Raw genomic sequence first — 22,052 nt, forward strand, 5'->3', positions numbered from 1 at the left:
GATATATCTCCAAAACCCAAACCAAACCCATCACTGTGGAGTTGATTCTGACTCACAGTGTCCCCATAGGATAGAGGAGAACTGCCCCATAAGGTTTCCAAGGCTGTAAATCTTTACAGGAGCAGACTGGCACATCCTTCTCCAATGGAGCAGCCAGTGGATTTAAACCACCAACCTTTTGGTTAGTAACCGAGCTTTTAACCACTGCACCCCAAGGACAGTGGTTTTATATATATACATATATATTTTTTTAAGAAAAATGTCTACTAATTCTTCTGTGTCCCGCTCATTTAAATATTTAAGTCCTCTATTATACCAAAACATCAAACAAACAAACAAAAAACAGTTGTCTTTGAGTTGGTTCTGACTTGTGACAACCCCATGTGTTTCAGAGTAAAACTACTGGGCTCCATACGGTTTTCATGGCTGTGACCTTTTGGAAGCAAATCACCAGATCTTTCTTCTTATGTGCCTCTGAGTGGATTCAACCCTCCAAACTTTTAGTAGCTGAATGCTTAGCTGTTTGTGCCACACTTGTGACATTCCTTTTCTCCAGACCTCAATGGTTTCGGTTAACCTCTTTTAATGTTTCCTCTCTCCCCCACCCCATATACAATGCTCCAGAAATGAACTGCCAGCAGACTTACACTGGTACTAACACCAACCTCAATCCGGAAATAGTCTATAAAAGTAGTCTTATAATTCATAAGATTTTTTGACAGCTGAATGTATGACTCAGTAAATTCCATGCCTTTCTGACGCGAAATTCTGTTAAGTCAATTCTCCTTCATTGTTTACTTGTATTCTTGTTACCTGCCCTAGAGTCAGCTTCAACTCATGGCTACCCCATGTACAATAGAATGAAACTTCACTGCCCAGGCCAGTTCCATCCCCATGACTGGTTGCAGATCAGATGGTTGCGATCCACGGGTTTTTTCATTGGCTAATTTTTGGAAGTAGTTGCCACGGCCTTTCTTCCTAGCCCATCTTTTTCTGTGAGCTTTGCTGAAACTTTTTCAGCATCATAGGAACATGCAAACTTCCACTGGCAGATGGCTGGTGACTGCACATGTGGTGCATTGGGTGAGAACTGAACCCAGGTCAAACTCGGGTCTCCTGCGTGGAAGGTGAGAATTCTACCACAAAACCACCACTGCCCCCTTACTTTTGTTAGGAATTTGCATTGATCCGTATTAAGTTATTTAGTTTCCAGTCTATTGACTTAGACTCTTTAGCTTCTTTTGAATAGTAACACTTCTTTTGAATAAATATTGGCTATTTATGCCATCTTTGTATCATTTCCAAATTTTATTAAATCACTGTGTAAAATATAAACAGTATAAATCAAGAAATCAATTTCAATTGTCATTAGAGAATTTCTAATAGGTCAAAATGTTCTGCTAATTGATTCTCTTTAGATTCTCTTTCAAGTAACCCCAAGTCCCCTGAGTGAACCAACATATTTTGCACTTTTTATTTAATAAGCCCACAATGATATCACAAGGATTTTGAAAAAAAGGTTTTTGCTGAAATAAAAGTAAAATGAAAATAAGAAAGTCAGCATATTTTAGTGGTTTAAAATATGGATTCTGGAGGATGCTTTTTGAGTTCATATTCTGGCTCTACCACCTCCCAGTCATTTGATCTTGGGCAAGTAATAATGTCTTGTCTTTGTTTCCTCATCTGTACAGTATAATAACAATACCTACCTCATCAGATTATTGTAGTGATTCAATTAGTATTTTTAAAATCTTTAGAAGTCTTTGTACACCATATTACCTTCATCTTATCATTATTTTTGTTTTCTCCCCCAGTATTCACAACCATCTGTTTAAAAATAAGTTCTAGAATTTTGCAGAGAATTGGTGTCAAGCTTGTGAAATGTTACAATTGTATAGAATTCTCTCTTCCCCTTTCATTCTTGTTCAGCCTTTTTTTTTTTTTAAAGTGTCTGATTCTCAATACTTAATACCCCTAACAAAAGTATTATACTTTGCTTTCTTTTAATTCAAAACTTTTGTGGTTTATAGTGCAGTATATAGAAAAAAAGGTTTTTTGGAAAAAAAAAAACTTTTTTTTAGATTTCATTTTTCTCTGGATAATACAGAATTTCGTTGGAGAAATTTTTCTACATTTTTGAATAAACATCTTTTCTCCTATGCCACATTACATGGCTGTCTGAGAACAAGGAACATGACTTAAATTTGTTAATCTTCTCTGCTGACCAGTGTGTGTAGGTGGGTGTATGTGTGTGTTTTTTTGCTTGTGTGTGTGTGTGTGTGTGTGTGAGAGAGTGAGTGCAAGAAGGGGGGCAGGAGGAAGGGTGAGAGAGAAATAGACAGTGAGAAAGATTTAATAACATTCCCCTTATTTAAAAAAATTAAACATTGAACAAACTATTTGAAAATACAATTTATAAATTTTCTATTCTACACATTTTTTCAAAGCAGGCCCTTAATATTATATCAATGAGCAGGACTTTACCTGCATGAAGTGTAAATGTGAAAAGATTGTAAAAACTGCCATCAGAGTGACCTGACTCTCAAAACAGATTAAAATCTTAGAGCAATGAAATAATACCATAAACCTCATGTTTGGTTTTAGTTCCAGAATAGTTTATTCTTTGGACAAAAAAAAATAACTCTAGATCTGTGCATTACATTTAGACCTGAAATTTTTTTCACAAAAAATAGTTTATGGAACTTTTAATTGGATTTAGCAAAATAGAGTATGCTCTCACTATGTTTAATACAGGTGTTGATATTACCTATGAAAAGAGGATGTCAACAAGGAAAACTAGTAAAACACAGCCACCACCACATATTGAAATACATCAAATATGTTTAAATCTATGAGGTTATAATAATACTAAAAGCCTTAACTCATTGTTGATCTTTGGAAAATTCTAGGCAATTAATTCTTTCCTTTAAAGGACAAATAGGTGAAAATCAATGATAAAGGGAAGTAATCAAGCATTTATCCTGAATTTCCCATACAAATTGTACCTCAGGTTAACCAAATAATTGATGAGAGATTCTTTCTCTTCATAGAAATCTTCCAGCTAATATATGAGTAAGGAATAATATATTTAGACTATCACCAAACTGCAGGTTCCAGTGAAGTAATGAATATAGGCCATGACCATCAATGGTGGCTGGCATCATGTAAGTCAGTCAAGCAGACATTATGTCTCCTGAGGGAAGCATGTAATGCCATCTATGAAGTATTCTTACCCAAAAAATCAACTTGAATAAACTTAATCAAGTCTTCAGATCTAACTACACAGGACAATTCAGGAAACAGAGGAACACATAGATTGAAACTGAGACATCAAGGGAACTGTAGATGAGAGGTGCATAGTGGTAAACGCCTTACTACATAAGGAGTTAGCTTCAAACATTTGCCATGCACAGAGAGTGATGGCCATTAATGGCACTTCTGGCCACAACAGAACATACTGGCTCTCCTTGTTCTTCTCCCCACTACCTCTACTTCCTCCTCCTGTGGCTTTTGGAAAGGAAATCTTATCTTTTAATTAAGATTAAAAATATGTATATATCCAAACCCGTTGCCGTCAAGTTGATTCCGACTCATTGTGACCCTATAGGACAGAGTAGAAGTGCCCTGTAGGGTTTCCAAGCAGCAGCTGGTGGATTTGTACTGCTGATCTTTCAGTTAGCAGCCAAACACTTAACCACTAAGACAGTAGTATTTATTATTACACAGGGTTGAATCCTGATGTGTGAATCAAAAATGTATTTTGCTTCCTAAAATAACTCTAGGACTTTATATCACCAAGGAATAATCTGAAAAGTTATAAGACTGCTTGAATTTTCATCAGAGATGGAAAAATACTAGTCTTCCAGCACCACCGAATAAATTTAAACAGATGGTGAGAGAATAAAGGTGTTTATGATGATATTGGTGAGTCCTACCAGTTTCACAGTTATTAGCAAAATTGAATATATCTTTAGTTTCATCATTAAAACAAATAAATAAACCTATGTAAATATTCCTTTGAGCCTGAGTTTAGAACTTTCAGTGATGGAGTTCTGACAGCAGCTGCCTAGTCTTCCATCAGATGCAAAATGTTAACATCTTTTTCTGTGTTTTTTTAGAAATGCTTTTCTTAAAGCATTTTTCCAATTCCAGAAAGTCAATTCTGCTATTTTTTCTTCTCTGTGCATTTTTTCAGAGTGTGGGAATTTGGATATCACATTCTGGATTTCATTAACAACAGTGCTCCGTTTATAGCATGTGCTCTATGGGGAGAAAGGTTATTTGTCAGTTCTGTGAACTTATGTATAACCAGAACCTAGAACTCTGCCAGGTGCATGTTCTGTGTTCAGTAAATAGTTGTTAAATGAATGAAAGTAAGTCTGAGTTGTCTTAAAACTCAGAAGTTCTGGCTATACAGATAAGATGCCAGTCAACTTCTTCGACTTCGTAAGTAAAGAGTTATATCAAGACAACTTATTTAATGTTAGAAATATCTGTCTCTCCTCGTCCGTGTCATATAAAGTTAGGGAATCTCTAACTGAAAAACATTAAAAAAAGAAAATAAAAACAGCAAAATAAATTAAAGCTAAACAAAATAATCCTGTATAGAAACGAGTTATAATTATGTATGCTTACTGTTAGAAAATATTTTATGCTGATAAAATACAACACATTTTTTTGTGTGTGTGATGGAGAGGAGGAAGCTAATATAACACATTTTTTTAAACGTTTAATCACGTGTGTAGTACTGAACGTTTTTTACTTTTTGTTTTAGAATTTCAGCATACATTGTTTTTGAATTCCACCTTTGATTCTGAGTGATCCTAAAGGCCAATCCATCTTATTCTACCCAGAAGCAGTAAATGCAGCTTTTCCTTTATTGTTATTCTATTACTGTTAGTTTATTAGTATGACCTTTTTTTCCTCAGTGAGAGAGTATTCCTCTTAAATTTTCATTTATTATTGTGGCTAGTTTTATAAAGATGGAACATTGCAAAAGATTGTGTTGTATTGATTGGTGGAGTTATGATGCAGGACTATAAAGCAGTGTGTTGAAGTATTAAATTAAATGTTCTTCCCCCTTGTCCTCCTTTAGGCCCAACCTGGAGGTTAAAGGGTATTGCACAAATGAAATGATAAATCCAGTTTACATAGTTTCCTTAAAGACATTGAACTGCTTCTTTCTTACTATGTCTGAATAAAACTCATTATCTATTTTGTTTCAGTAATAATTATGAGATTCTCTCCTAAGCAATTCTTTACTGTCTCCATTATTCTCCATCTTATAGCATACTCTGGAAAGGCAAGCATATAAATATGATAAAAGAATTAAGCTGTTGAAATAAATTAATCTACTGTGCAACAATGTATTCAAATCTTACTTGCTCAGTGGATTTTACTTTAATGAAATTCTTCAAAGAACAATACATCATGTTCCAAAGATTGAAATTATACATTTAGTGAAATGACTGAATATGTTGTGTCTCAATTTATGAAACTTTCAATTGAATACTTAAGCTTTTAAATCATAAAAATTTGCATTCATTAAAATATTTTCTTTAAAAGTATTTGTCCTTGCATCCTTTGTTCTTAGAGACAGTACTACAATTAAAGTAAAAAGTAAGTTAAAACTAAATTAATATTACAATTTTACCTCTGTTTTCTGACCCTTAAAATTATGCTTTTAAAATGCATTTTATAATTAAGATTGTAATCATTTATTTATTTAATCTAGTCTATTTAGTTTATTATGTGATCTTCAGAGCATTTTGAATGCATAAATGAATGAGTAAATGCATGAATGAAAGGAATCATCAAGAAAAGCTTTGACAACTCTATTGACTAATGAAGCATTTTTTATACTTACATAGAAATTGTTCAAATAAACAAGGAATTGCTTTTAATGACATAACCAGTGTTGCTAGAATTTTATGCATTAAATATTTAAGTATTTTATGAGTTTAAAACTCAGGAGAAAGATCAAGTTCTCATGCTTTCCATTAGCACAACTAAGAAATCTATTATGACAGGAAATATAGATTTGCAAAATGATTTTAGAGGGATTGATCTATTTCAGGATTGTACTTTATCTCTGTTCAGCCAAATATGTACCATTACAAATATGGTCACTGACATTACTATAAAGAGGAATATTAAAATGTATTGATAGATCAAGATTTATGTGAGTGGCCTTTTAAATAGAATGGTTAATTTAGGAATTTTTTTTATATAAAAGTACGACAATACTTTTTATCAAATAAATACCCTGTATTCATGTGTAATCCAAGTATTACAGTTAGAAGTATTAGATTAACAAACTGTGTGCCTCTTTATCAAAATTTCAAGAAGTCAAGGTTAAACCCTTTATAGTGTTTCTCTGATCATGCACACAGCTAGCTACAAAATCTACAGCACAGCTTATTAATACATTCACACAGATTATAAAGGGTTTCTACTATACAGTGTTACAAATCAGTACTCTACAAATGGGCAAATACACCAAAAGAAGTATGGAATCCAGCCTCTGAATGCTATGGAAACCAAGACTATCATTTGATTTGCAATTGCAAAAACTTGTTATGAGCCTTGTTTGAAACTGCCTTACATACAATGTATGGGGTTGCCATGAGTTGAAGTGAACTCAAAGGCAACAAGTTTCATAGTTTAGGGTAAGGGTGAACACTAAGAAAATAAAAAGGATCTATATTCTTAGGTGCTTTTACACTCTAATTAGAAGATAGGAAGTAACTTTTGGCATACAGATGGGGATTCTCTGTTCTTTTAAATCATATACGTGTTGGTTTCTTAAAAATTTAGGTCATTTGTTTGCCATGTGGACTAGTGAACTTAGACATTTTAGAAGCATAGCATGTTTGATTTATTCAGTTTGGAAAAATAACATTGACAATACATTTTTCTTTTTTGGACTTTTGTCCTTTACAGAAGTCAGTCCACACATTTTAGACCAGTCCAAAAGCTCCTAAAGTTCAAGTGTGTTTAAAACAAGACTTTAATATACATTGCAACTTTTGATAGTAGAATTTAGTTAAAGTTTTTTTTCTTTTTTTTTAGTATTTACAATTGTCCAGGCATGGACCAGTAATATGAAACTTGCCTCCAGAAATAGAGGGTGGCCATAGACTGAAGAAAGAGGCAGGCAACTCCAGGGTAGCAGCAAAGAAGTTTATTAGGGAGGCTTAAAGATGAGGCAAGTCGTGGGTGGCTGCAAGACCAAAGCAGATCTCTGCAACCCTCATTGGGAGGAAAGAGGTTTTATAGCAGCAGTGAACAGTAGTGGCTACATGCCAGGGACTTACATAAGGATGACTTAGCAAACTGTACTGAACTAGCAGACCACATGAGGGTGCTAGTATTTGACCTCGCAAAACCTGTTTCCCTTTCAATCCACCCCTTGAGTAGGCTCTTACAAACTGGCATGCTCCCACTCTTGTGTCACAGCACGAGAGACCCCATTCCTTCCCTGTTGGGAACATATATAGAAGTGGGGTTGGCCAGGTGTCATGTGGTGCCTGGGCATGTTCAAGAGACAGAAAGTTAATGTGTACCCAAAACAGGGGGCAGTCTTCTCTGATAAAGAGGAGGAACCAGGAGAGAGAGGGTGACCCAATTCCCAGCCTCCTTATCAGACAATGGAAAACCTGCTGGTGTAGTGGTTAAGAGCAATGGCTGCTAACCAGTAGGCTGGCAGTTCGAATCCACCAGGCACTCCTTGGAAACCCTATGGGCAGTTCTACTCTATTCTATAGGTTCGCTATGAGTCAGAGTCAACTTGACAGCAAGGGGTTTGGTTTTTTTTGGTTTTATCAGAGAATGCTCTGGGCCCAAGGCTTTTACTTAGGCAGCCTGGATGGGAGGCATAGAGGCAGACCATTCCCCCAATGACAATGTTGTTTGATCTTTTATCAAGAACTTTCTTATAGGAGTAATTTCTGTTACATAGAATATATATTGGACATCCCTTTTATGCTACAAATTTTGCAAGAGATCTTTGCTTTTTTTTTTTTTTGTATGTTTTTAATTTTATTTGTCATTGTGCTCTTCAAAAATGGAGCTTCAACATATTTACTGAATATGTTTACTGAAAATGCACAGAGAAGCAAAATTAAATGGATATGAGATAAGCTAGGGCAGTGGTGCTCAATCTTGGAAGCACATTAAAATCACCTCTGGTAAGCCTTTCAAACCTACTGATGTCTGGGCCCCACTTCTGACCCAGTAAACCAGAATTTCTGGGAGTGGTGACTAGGCATAGATGTGTTTAAGAACATCCCAGGTGATTCTTATGTGCGGAGTGATCATGTACTCTCATTGGGCTAGTGGGACCTCTGCAACCAAAGACATATATTACTCCTACTCTCACTGGTAGTACAAAGCTTTAAGCCTTATCTTTTTTGCTCCATATTAAATTAGTCCTTGATATACTGACAACATCAGCCTCTTACTGTAATTCATTTCTGAGAGTTGATTCTTAATCTATGCCAACATTGTGTGAGTGCAACTGAGTTTACTAAAAAAAAAAAAAAGTATTTGTTGACCAATTATTTTTAGAATATTTTTCTGCTACTTTTTTAAAAAAGTCTACTGTTTTAATATTTGCACCTTTACGTCCTAACAAGGAATAATGTTTACTTCTACACTTCTAAATATTTATTGATTATTGAAGAGATGGGTTTTCAAGGACTATATCTGTGAATGGAGCCCTAATGGCACAGTGGTTAAGCACTATGGCTATTAACCAAAAGGTCAGCAGCTCGAATCCACCAGCAGCTCCTTGCAATCCCTATGGGGCAGTCCTACTCTGCCTTTTGGGGTCGCTATGAGTCAGAATCAACTCAATGGCAGCAAGTTGAGTTTTTTATGTCTGTGAATATCTGAAAGTATAGATACCTTGTTGCACAAAGTAGAAAATGTTAATTTGTGGACACCTTATTTCTGAAACTGTAAGTCCATTTATAAGAGGTCAATAGAGGAATTTATACAATGTGACTATACTTTAGTGGAGAAGGTGCAGAGTTCAGTCAGAGGAGGAGGTATAGAGTGGAACTGAATGTAACGTAGAATAGTATCAGGAAATAGTGTAACAGTTTCACTGGGACACAACTAATACGTGCTTCATGATATTCTCCTAATACATTTGTGTGGTTGAATTGGAGTTTGGGGTTGGTAGGTAGTCGGAAAATTATTAGAATTAAAGAAAATTATTGAAATGTTAAATAATAATGGATTTCTGTGATACTTTAAAATGTGACCATCTGAGTGTGTCCAGACAGTTCCATGATGAGATAGCTGTTAACAATTCCTCTGGTGTTATTATTATGGTCTGTCACGTTGATAATTTGTATGCTAAATGATCCTTAGACACTTGCTGAAGCAATAGAATATATTTAAAGATTTATTTAAATTGATGATTTTCTAGAATTGAAACTTGCTTTGTTCTGTTAATTTTGTTGTTGTTGTCCATTGGGTCCTAATTTTGAGATTTTTGGTTATTATCTTTGGCCTCACTTTTTCTCCAAACAGTGGATTCGTATTTGTTTTTACTACAGTGATAATTACTTACAGAACTGTAGCTTCCTAAGTAATCTTTCTCTTTGTTTGGCTTTGTTCAAGATAAAAGGTATCTTTTAATACGGCTAATTACTGTTAAATAATGTAGTTATTTTTATTTACATTTCCATAATATTAAGAAAAATGAACATTTGTTGAGTAACGGTCAATGTGTTTACCTCTTTTCTTCTCTGCCCCGCCCCGGTGGTGGTGTAGGAGCGTGTCCCCGACAGCCCCTCCCCTGCCCCCTCTCTGGAGGAGGGCCGAAGGCCTGGCAGTCACCCATCCTCACATCGCAGCAGCAGTGTGTCCAGCTCCCCTGCACGGACCGAGAGCTCTTCTGACAGAATCCGTAGGTCACATACTTTTACTTGTCACCATTTTAAACTTTATTAGGTGCAGCTGGCTTTTCTAATCAAAACGCCCTCGTTCCAAATAGATCTCAGATGTATCATGTTCTGAAACTCTGTAGCAACAGCCATCTCTCAAAATTGTTTCCCAGTTTGCAATATCATGAGGTATGATACTACATTAACAGATTCTGATATAAACTCTCTCTTTTTGATGCCACACATAATGACTTGAGCTATGAAACTGTTACAGAAAGTAAGTAACCTTCTAGATTAGTTTCTTAAGTAAACATCGCCGACTCTCAAATATCTAGTGTCTGAGTACACTGTTATGGATTATTCAGCTTCATTCCTACAATCCCACCTCTGCCGTTTCCGAAATCCACTGATTTTTAAAATTCATTTCCACATTGAAAGATATCCACAAAGAGGAATAAATTAAATAAAATTCAAAACAATGGATTTATTTTCATATTTCTTAGTCATTTAGATGATCAGTGGATTGAAGAATTTAAAACATTGGCTAAGTTTTAGAATTGGAATAAGTAACAGTCAATAATACTTATTATTGTCATATATGAATATATTTAAGTAGGGTTTTATTATATTTCATGATAACATTTTCAGAATATTTAATCTTGATACTCTTGGCCAAGGAAATTGATAGTAAAATTAAAATTCCGTTCCATCAACTGGTTATTTTCTGTCTGTGACAAGAATCTCAGATTGTTTTTCCAATAACATGAATATATTTAAAATTAATATCTTGGTTGATGAAACCAATATTTAGTGTATCCTTTTCAAGTTCAGTTATTATTTTCTGAAATCATATTTGTAGTATAAACTTAATCTTTTTTACACAAAAGTTTTTAGAGTATTGGGTTGTGAAGATATCTTTATAAAAGGAAAAGTATTTCCTAAAATGTATCTTTATAAGTTACAAAGGAATGTTTGGATAAAGCAGAACTCCTTAACCTGGAGGCTGTTGGGATGAGAAGTTAAATGTTTGATTGAATTGTATGAAATTGATACTTTAAAAAATTAAAAAATTGTCAATTATTGGCAACTATAGTTCAACATAATATTAAATATAAATAATATCTATCTAAAATATTTTTCCCTAAATTTATAAGAGATTATAGTAACTGTTGGAGCCCTGGTGGTGCAGTGGTGAAGAGCTTGGCTGCTAACTAAAAGGTCAGCAGTTTGAATCCACCAGCTGCTCCTTGGTAACCCCATGGGGCAGTTCTACTCTGTTCTGCAGGATCGCTGTGAGTCAGAATCGACTTGACAGCAACAGGTTATACTAACTGTTTATTCATAAAAATAGATATATCATTTGACAGCCATTCCCAAACAAATAATAATTCCTGAGACTAGAAAATAAAACCTTTTCTATATGGTTTTGTGCTATGCTGACTCTAGAATCAGAAATTTAGTATGAATATTAGCTACATTTCTAATGCTTTTTATAAGAGCTTGTCATTGGAAAATGTACAGTTCTTCTAGAGAAATAAAAATATCATTTTTTAAGTAATACTTAAAAGAAAATGAGCAGAATACTTAAATGTAAATTTAAATGGACAGGTAGGGGAAGATTTGAACATACTTTGTTATACATTCATGTAATTTTATTAATGGTTTATTCTTTTGTATTCATTATAGACACAAAGAAGAAAATTTTGCATGCTTAAACTACCATAATTGTTCAAATGGATACACAAGCACACACACATACATGCGTGCATACATACCTGTTACCATCAAGTTGATTCTGACTCATAGCAACCATACAGGACAGAATAGAACTTCCCCAAAGGGTTCCCAAGGCTGTAATCTTTATGGAAGCAGGCTGCCACATCTTCCTCCAACAGAGCAGCTGGTGAGTTCGAACTGCTGACCTTTTGGTTAGCAGATGAGCGCTTAACCACTGTGCCACCAGAGCTCCTTTTGTATACATGTATATACATATATATGTATATCTGTTTTTTAACATGTTATTTTTAATTTATTTTTGGCTAACAGAAAAGTTTCAAAAATAATACAAAAATTCTTGTATACTTATCACCCAGGTTCCCCCCCAGTCAATGAATCTGTCAATCTCTCAGAGAGAGATAGCTCTATAAAGCCATAATACAGGCTTTCCAATTCCCTTCAGGTCCACTCTGGCTCATGGAGACCCCATGTGTGTCAGAGTAAATCTGTGCTCCATAGGGTTTTTAATGGCTGATTTCTCAGAAGTAGATCTCCAGGCCTTTCTTCCAAGGTACCTCTGGGTGGAGTCCAACTTCCACCTTTCAGTTAGCAGCCAAGCATGTTAACCATTTGTACCACCCAGGGATTCCAATACTGCCTAGTTAGTGCCCCCATAATAGACATAATGCCTCTTTACCTCAAATACCTCATTGTTTATTTTCTACAAAAAATACTTTCTCTTACATGACCACAGATAGCCCTATGATTAAAATCAGGAAATTAACATTATTATAACTAAATTTATAAACTTTTATAAACTAAATTTACAGACTTTATTTAAATGTCACTAATTATCCCACTGATGATTTTTACAGCAAGAGATTTTTCTTTCCTGGTCCAGAAGCCAATCCCAGATCACCAACATTGCTGTCAGTTATCATACCCCTTAGTCTCCTTTAATCTGAAACAGTTCCACAGACATTTTTGTCTTTCAGGACCTCAAATTTTGCGAAGAGTACAGGCCATTTATTTTGTAGAATGTCCCTCAGTTTGAGTTTTGTGATTTTTTTTTTAATGATTAAACTTAGATTATACATTTTTGGTTGGAATCACATGGATATGATAGTATGTTCTCTGTGAATTATTTCAGGAGGCTTATGATAGTTCTCTAGTACTGGGGATGTTAACTATACCACTTGGTTAAGGTGGTGTCTGCCAGGTTACTCTGCTGTGAAGTTACTTTAAAAAAACAAAATTATTTACCTTTGTGGTTAGTATCTTGTGGAGAGATATCTTAAGACTATGTAAATATTCTGTTCTTCATCAAACTTTCACTCATTGATATTAGAATTTCCATTGATGATTCTTCCCTGAAACAATTATTACTATGGTGGTTGCCAAATAGTAATCCTTAATATATTATGATAAATTTAAAAGCTCTATTTTCCAGAGAAAGTTAAGTTTTATGAAATGATTCTTCTTAAATTTTTGCATAAAACCAAGATAACCCATTGAAACCTGTTGCCATCGAGTTGATTTCATAGCAACCCCATTGGACAGAATAAAACTGCTCCATAGGGTTTCCAAGGAGCAGCTGGTGGATTCAGACTGCTGACTATTTAGTTAGCAGCCAAGCTCTTAACCTCTGTGCTGCCAGGGCTCCAAAATCAAGATGTCCATGGGGAATTTATCGAGTAAATGTGTTTATTGCATTGTGAATATCATAAGGGTGTTTTGATCATCTGTCATTTCAAGGTTGACAGATTATTGTTAATAGTTTATGAAAGCAGTGTCTTTTTTATTCTTTCAACCATTTAACAGATATTATTTGGGCACTTTTATTTTCAAGCTTAAGTTTAAAACCTATTTTTAAAGTCATACTTTAATATCTAAGAAACTTTATATTTTATTGACCAAAATAGAATAATAATATTCAAATAGTGATTGTATTGCCTTAACTTGTGGCATATCTGACAACTTTGAAAACTCTATTTGCCCTCTATGGCCACTAGAATATTACTTATTAAGGTTTTAACATAGTGTAAAAGAGCACTCTAATGTTAAGATTCTATTCTTGCGGAATTAAGGAAGGTTATATAGTAGGGAGATAAACTGGCTCACTAGATTTAAGCTTGAATACTTTATTGATAGTGATTATAGTGGTATGGCCATTCAAAAGTATTCCATATTTTTTTAAAATTATATTTTATAGGAAATAAACATAAGATGAATGGTCACACTTATCATATTTTTCTGCTTATTATCAAAAAGTACCATGGTTGTCTATTCTTGCAATAAATTTTTGAGATAGCTGTAAAGTTAGACCATCGTATTTTATTTACCCTTGAGTCTGAAAGAGTTTAATTAATTTCTTCGAACATTGTGTGTTATGGTGTTTTTGTGTTTGTTTTTTTCTTGGGCTTCACAGCTGTCCATCAGAATGGGTTGTCCATGAACCAGATGCTGATGGGTTTATCACCTAATGTACTCCCTGGGCCCAAAGAGGGAGATCTGGCTGGTCATGACATAGGACATGAGTCAAAAAGGATGCATATTGAAAAAGGTAATATATGATTCCATGGCTTTGTTTTTCCTGTTCAATATATGAACTAGATATTAATCACAAAATAATGTATATTTCCACATCGCATAATAAGATAGCACAGACACATTTTATAAACCTACAATGTTAAGTAAAAATTAAGACTATTTAACAAAAAAGAGATACGCATGAAGATCTGCTGCTTTTCTCTTATACAACAGGTAGGTGACAATTTATCTTTCAATACATTAATAAAAGAAGATAATTGTTGGGTCTAATTGCCATCTCTGAGTTCCTGTAAGTCTACTGTTCGTCTCTCCAATACCTTCAGGGCCAATCGTCATTACTTAGTGTGATAGAACAGCAAAAATATGGGAAGAATTGTTGTAAGGTTTTTTTAGATTAAAAGACATAGTCAGCAGCTGATGAGGAAATAGAAGTAAATCTTCAATAGCAGTGTACTCGTAGTTATTTCAAAAGTGTTATGTAACAAAGAAAAATAAATGATAGTTTTGCAAAACTATGAAAACCTCTTATTTATATCTCTTCAGTATCAGTCTAACCTATTTTCACAGTCAAAAATATACATACTTTATGCCCTATTTCATGAAGTACTTTCATAAAGGAATTGAAATATTATTTTAGTATGCATATTAGAAATTTATGCTATTACATACAAATACGTGTGTTCAAGTTATAAGTTTTCAACTGTGAAAATAAAAGCTTCACATCTTTTTCAATTTTGGTTTATTATCACAAAATAAATAAGTAGTTTATTTTTATTTATTGGACACTAGATGCTCTTCTATATGCAAAAATATTTTAAGTCTAATTAACTAAATGATTTTAATAAATTTAAATCTTATAATAGCAAAGGTCTTAAATACAAGCTTTCTTTTTTTTTTTTTTTTTAAGCCATGTCATAATCAAGGTTACCTTCACATGTTGCTTAGATAGTAGAAATATAAAGTCAATTTTCATTGGATGAACAATCCAATAACTTAGTATCTTCAAATGTTATAAGTACAGATTGGGTACTTTGACTATCTTTTTAGACATGAATATCAAATCATCAGTGTTATGAATAAGAATTGCTCCTTTGGAAAGCTTACTTACACCAAAGACACAATTACTCAACCATCAGAAAGGAAAATAAATAAATAAATAGAATAATAGCATCAAGGCCCATATAACCTGAATTGGATATTTAAATAATTAATCATGCAGAGAAATAATTAGGAAGAGATTAAGTTAGTAAGGGCCAACCACCTTTTTTTTTTTTTTTTTCCAGTAGAGACTATTCACACACAAATAAATACTTACGTAAAATATTTTCCTATTCAGCATGAAGTATCCCCACTGAGTCCCTTAGGAAGAAAGAATAAAGTATTTTAACAAATTAGACTATCTACATTATGGAATGCCAGTGAGTAAATGACAACCCTTTGTAGGTATCATCCATGGTAAAATCTAGGCATAACTGAGAAATAACAGCATTAAGGCAACTTTCTAATAATTTATCTTAAAATTTGATATCAAGTGTTAAACTAGGTAGGCTATATCAGTGCATCCCTGACCCAGATAGTCTCTAAATTGCTAAATTGATTTTTTCCACTAGCTTTCCTTCAACAATGGAGAAAAAATATGTTATATATGTTGTCAATTATATACATATTGACATAACCTTTATCTTTAATCAAAAACTCATGTGCAGTGATATTATGAAAATTAGCATAGTGAGAAAATATAAAGCTGTTTAAAAGATGTGCATTTTAAGTCATAATATTTAAATATAAGATTAATTTTATGGTTTGAGCAGCTGTTCACCACCAGGGTTCCACAGCAGAGCCCTACTGAAAATTATTTTAGTGACTCTTTTTTCTATTCTTCCAAGAATAATATACAGTTAAATCCATTTGAGATACATAGGAAAGAAATTAATTAATTATATACAATGGAATTCAGGGTATTAGGACTTAATTTTCTTTCAGAACCCTAGTGAAGAAGGATGAGAAGTGAAATGTAAAGCTCAGAGGTGGCAGCAGTGGAGAGAAAACCACCAAAGACATGACTAATGACCCGGTTGGAACCATGAATCCCAGTGAAATTTTTTGACAGAGAACTTTTTCTCAATATACCTTGCTGACCTTCTTGTCAGCTTCAAGTTGATGCTTCAAGTTGAGTTGATAGATAATTTTCAAAACTTTATCTTGTTTCATGACTCATGAATTCAGTTTATTCATTTATTATTATTCTTTCCACCGGAAAGCTTTTCAGGAAATACTACTTTTCCCATGTCCCTGCCCCAACAACATCACAGTATTTGCCTTGCCATGTGGAAGTTAGTTCTTCATTGGTCTGCTTCCACTACTAGACTGTAAACTCCTTGGAGTTATCTGTATATTATGTTTGTTTTATACAGACTAGGCATCTATAAATGCACACTGATCTGAACTGAATTACTAGAAGATTCTAAGCAATGGAGATTAGACTCTGATGATTACACTCTTCAAGGATTAATAGCAAGGCAAAAGGTGGAAATATCTGACCTTTAAAAGGAACATTTATATAAAACAGTAGAACATTCTGACCATGAGTATATATAAAAGCTTCCTGTATCACTAATGATACTTCTTACCACATTGAAGTTTTCTTAATGGCTTTGCTGTCAGAACAAAGACCTTGACCATACACCAACAGTAACCCAATACTTCAATGTATGTTTTATAAAGGAAAAGAAGTTATTCTACTTAGATATGTAAAACTATCATTGAACTCATCTTATGATTTCAAATTAGTGAAGTAATCATAGAAATTGTAATAGATCTTGATACTAGTATAATAAGTGTCTTGTTATATGTTGCTTTTTCTGCTATCTCTTTCTCTCTTTTTTCATCTGTGATTCAGCTTATTGAATTAATAGTAAATATTCATGGCTTCCTAGATTGATAGAGTCTACTAAATTAAAAATTGTTTTCTTTCATGACTACATTTATCATGTGCCTCCTGCTAGCCCTGTAACTTTCTTAGTACACATATCTGTATTAAAATAAGTGACCTTATTTAGAAACATTTGTAGAGTAATTATATGTTTGTGTCATTTTAGGCTTGAACTTCTTATATGTAATTTGCTGCCTACCACCTTAAATCATTCGAAAGGTGATAATTTTAAGAAAACATTGATGCTTAAAATAGACACTAAAATTCATGTCTATGCTGAGAATCAGTATGGTCTAAAATGTTAATCATGAGTAACTTTTATGCATTTTAAGATTTCCTATATATTCAATAGCTATTGACTCCACTGTATTAGAACCAAAATTTAAGTCATTTCATCAGCTGAATAACCAGTGGCCTTACAGGCTTGGAATTCAGAAATACTAACTGCTGATTAATTTCAGAAGCACTTTCCTTTTTAAGATTTTTTTTAAAAAAAACCTTTAATACAGTTTTCAGTGTAGGGGGAGTTTAATTAAAGTGCATTCAACATATAAACATAAAAAAGGAATTAGTATATTAAGAAGTAATAGTTACAATATTGTGTAAGGAGAAATGCCTTTAAGATTATGAATTTTGACTAAAATCAGGAGTTTGTCAAAAATATACACTGAGAAAAACTAACACAGCACATAAGCATGGCTTAAAAAACCATCTTATGTCTTGAGCTAACTTTCACTCAACATATTCCAAGTTCTCCAAAAACTTGGGTTTTAAAAACACTGCTGATCTTTTCCCTCTGTCTAAATATAGTTTGAATATGCAGTAATAATTAACATTTCAATTATATAACTAGACTCGATGTTTTTTGATGCTGTACTTCTCTATTTCTCCCCCACATATTTGTCCATTTAAGCTAATTTATAGTGTTGCTCTGTCATGCATAGTTTGCTTCTTAGTATTAAATTGCTGCTACTTTCATGAGATTTTGGAACATATTTCTTACCTCGCATGTAATCTCATATGTACAAAATTTGTTATTATAGAATTTATCTAGTTTTGGTTTACCAAAAATAAAATATATGATACAGATAGGCCTATAATATTAGCTTCTTCCAACTATAGAAAATGCAGGCATTTACACTGTGACTAACTTGTGAATACCTAATCTACGTTAGTGTTTTTTTAGTCTGGGATTAAGTATTCCAAAATGATATAATTGATTAGTAAATATTTACTGAAAGCCAGCTGTGTAAAAGAAACCATTACAAAAAAAGAAGTTGAAAATGTCATCAAAAAACTGCCAACAGAGAAAAACCGACAACCAGGTAGCTATACTGGAGAATTCTACCAAACATTCAAACACGAATTTAAACCAATCCTTCAAAAATAGAAGAGGAAGGAACACTACTGAACTCTTTCTGTGAAGCCAGCATAACCCTGATAACCTAAACTAAGCAAAGACATCACACACACACACACAAAAAGAAAATTACAGACCAATATCCCTTATGAACAAAGATGCAAAAATTTTCACCAAAATTCTAGCCAACAGACTTCAGCAATATATCAAAAAATCATACACTATGATCAAGTGGGATTTATACCAGGATTACAAGAGCAGTTCAACATTAGAAAATCAATCAGTGTAATCCACCATGTAAATAAAACAAAGGAAAGGAATCATATCAACTGATACAGAAAAGGCATTTGATAACATTCAACACCCTTTCCTTATAGAAACTCTCAGTAAAATAAGAATAGAAGGAAAATTTCGTGATATAATTAAGTGTATATTTGCAAAATCAATATTATACTCAATGGAGAAAGGCTGAGAGCCTTCCATTTGAGAACAGGGATGAGACAAGAAGGCCCATCGCCACTACTCTTATTCAACAATGTACTGGAAGTCCTAGCTAGAGCAATAAGACAAGAAAGAGAAATAAAAGGTATTCCAATTGGAAAGGAAGAAGTAAAACTAATTCTGTTTGCAGATGACATGATCTGATTCATAGAAGAGCCTAAAATTCCACAAGAAACTGTTGGAACTAATAGAAGAATTTAACAATGTTGCAGGGTACAAGACCAACACACAAAAGTCAGTTGGGATCCTCTACACTAACAAAGACTCTTCCAAAAAAGAAACCAAGAAAATAATACCATTTACAATAGCCCCCAAATTGACAAAATATCTAGGAATTAACCTAACCAGGGTCATGAAAGATGTATACAATGAAAATTATAAAACACTACTACAAGAGACTAAAAGAGACCTGCATAAATGAAAAGACATTCCATGGACTGGAAGACGAGATATAGTCAAAATACCAATTTTATCTAAAGCAATCTACAGATACAATGCAATCCATATACAAATCCCAACAACATTCTTTACTGAAATGGAAAAACTAATGACCAACTTCATACAGACAGAAGAGAAACCCTAAATAACCAAGGTAATACTGAAGAAAAAGAACAAAGCAGAAAGCCTCACACTTCCCAATATCGAAACATATCATACAGCCACCTGTATTCAAAACAGCCTGGTATTGGTTCAAGGATAGCCACATTGACCAGTGGGATAGAATTGCAAATTCAGAATTAAACCCAGCCATCTATGGATAACTGATTTTCAACAAGGGGTCAAAGTCCACTCAGTGGGGCAGAAACAGTCTCTTTAATAAATGATGTTGGCAAAACTGGATACCCACCTGCAAAAAAAATGCAACAGGACCTATACCTCACACCATATACAAAAACTAACTCAAAATGGATCAAAGATCTAAATGTTAAACCTAAAACCATAACATTCCTTGGGGAAAACACTATGGGATCTAATCCTTTAAAAAAAATAGGATAAAAAATAAAGAACAAATTCATGAATAGAAGACAGAATAGATACATGGGACCTCATAAAAATTAAAAGCTCATGCTCATCAAAATACTTTATTGAATGAGTATATAGACAAACTACACACTAGGAAAAATCTTTGGAAACAAATTATTCAGTATGGGTCTAATCTCTAAAATCTATGGAAAACTGCAACAACTCAACAACAAAAAGACAAACATCCCAATCACAAAATGGGCAAAGGACATGTACAGAACTTTTGCCAAAGAGGACATCCAAGCAAACAACAAACATCTGAAAAGATGTTCGTGATCATTAGTCATTAGAGAGATGCAAATCAAAACTACAATGTGATACCATCTTCCAAAAAAAAAAAAAAAAAATCCATTTCCATCGAGTTGATTCCAACTCATAGTGACCCTATAGGATGGAGAAGAACTGCCCCATAGGGTTTCCAGTGAGTGCCTGGTGGATTCAAACTGCCAACCTTTTGGTTAGCAGCCAAACTCTTAACCACTACACCACCAGGGTTTCTGATACCATCTTACCCCTGCTAGAATGACACTGATATAAAAATGAAAATAAATAAATAAATAACAACAAATGTTGGAGAGGATGTGGGGAGATTGGAACCCTTATCCATTGCTGGTGGGACGATAAAATGGTACAATGGTACAACCACTATGGGAAAATGGCATGGCATTTTCTCAGAAAACTAGAACTAGAACTACCCTATGATCCAGCAATCACACTTCTAGATATACACCCTAGAGACCTAAAAATAATGACATGAACAAACATATGCACACTTATGTTCATTGCAACTTTATTTGCAATAGAAAATAAATGCAAACAACCAAATTGCCCATCAGCAGATGAATGAATAAGCAAATAGTGGTACATATGTACAAGGGAATACTGTGCAACCTTAAAGAACAATTATGAGTCTGTGAAACATAACATGGATAGACCTGGAGGACATAATGCTAAGTGAAATAAGTAAAGCATATAAGGTCAAATATTGTATGATCCCTCTTTTATAAGAAGACAAGAATAGATGTATGTAGAGAGACCAATGTTCATTGGTGGTTAGCAGGGAGAGGAGGGAGAGAAGGAAAAGCACACTTTAGATAGTAGAGATTTGTTATTACTATTATTATTATTATTATTATATTATTGGTGATGAGAGAAGTGACACCAAATGTGGAAGGTAGTGAGCACTGCACAACCAAAGTAAAAACAAGTGTTTGATCACACATGGATTGGTATAAGCATACTGGTACAGGTAAGTACAGGTGTGTACATAGGTAAGAACAGATAGAAGTATCTATTAAAAAAAAAAAAAAACCAAACTGTTGAGTCGATTCTGACTTATAGTGAGCCTATAGGACAGAGTAGAACTGCCCCATAGGGTTTTCAAGGTGAATTTGGACTGCCAGCCTTTTGGTTAGCAGCCATAGCTCTTAACCATTGTGCCAACAGGGTTCCAGAAGTATCTATAGGTATGTGTAGTTACAAACGTGTGGGTGCAGGCACATAAATCTGTTGAAGACACAAATATAGATACTCCACAGATAAAAGAAATACCTTCCAAGATTGGTTTTCTGGATTTGAAAGCTTAGGATCATAATCTCATGGGACAACTCAGTCAACTGGCATAACAGCTCACAAAAATCATGATCTTCATCCTAGTGGAGTAGTGTCTGGGGTCTTAAAAGCTTGCTAGCAGCCATCTAAGACACAACTATGGGTCTGTACTCACCAGGAGCAAAACAGTAAGAAGGTAACCAAAAGCTCGGAGAAGAAACAAATCTACACAAGCCACAAACTCATCTACCCTGAGATCAGAAGAACTAGACGGTGCCTGGCTACAACCACTGACCGTTCTGACCAGGGTCACAAATACATGGTTCCAGATAGAATGGGAAAAAAATATGGAGCAGAACTCAAATTCTTATTAGGAAAAACAAGACAAATTGGAACAGTAGAGAACATAGGATGCCCTGAGACTATTGCCCTGAGACACTCTTTTAAACCTAGAACTGAGCCTATCCCCTGAAACCAGTTTTTAGGGAAATAGCAGAGTGGTACACAAAATAAAGGATATTAT

The 22,052-nt window shown here is 34.0% G+C and overlaps 1 protein-coding gene across 1 annotated transcript in view; it reads left to right on the forward strand.

The window, feature by feature from the left end:
• The window catches only part of DACH1 (dachshund family transcription factor 1), a 472,093-nt gene that overhangs the window by 321,228 nt on the left and 128,813 nt on the right, over positions 1 to 22,052 (forward strand). Inside the window, exons 5-6 of the mRNA XM_023726745.1 lie at positions 9,784 to 9,919; positions 14,041 to 14,175. Coding sequence (XP_023582513.1) covers positions 9,784 to 9,919; positions 14,041 to 14,175 — 271 coding nt within the window. The remainder of the gene's footprint in view (positions 1 to 9,783; positions 9,920 to 14,040; positions 14,176 to 22,052) is intronic.

Source organism: Trichechus manatus, unplaced genomic scaffold (genome assembly GCF_000243295.1).
Source record: "Trichechus manatus latirostris isolate Lorelei unplaced genomic scaffold, TriManLat1.0 scaffold00013, whole genome shotgun sequence".
In the NCBI taxonomy this organism is placed as follows: Eukaryota; Metazoa; Chordata; class Mammalia; order Sirenia; family Trichechidae; genus Trichechus; species Trichechus manatus.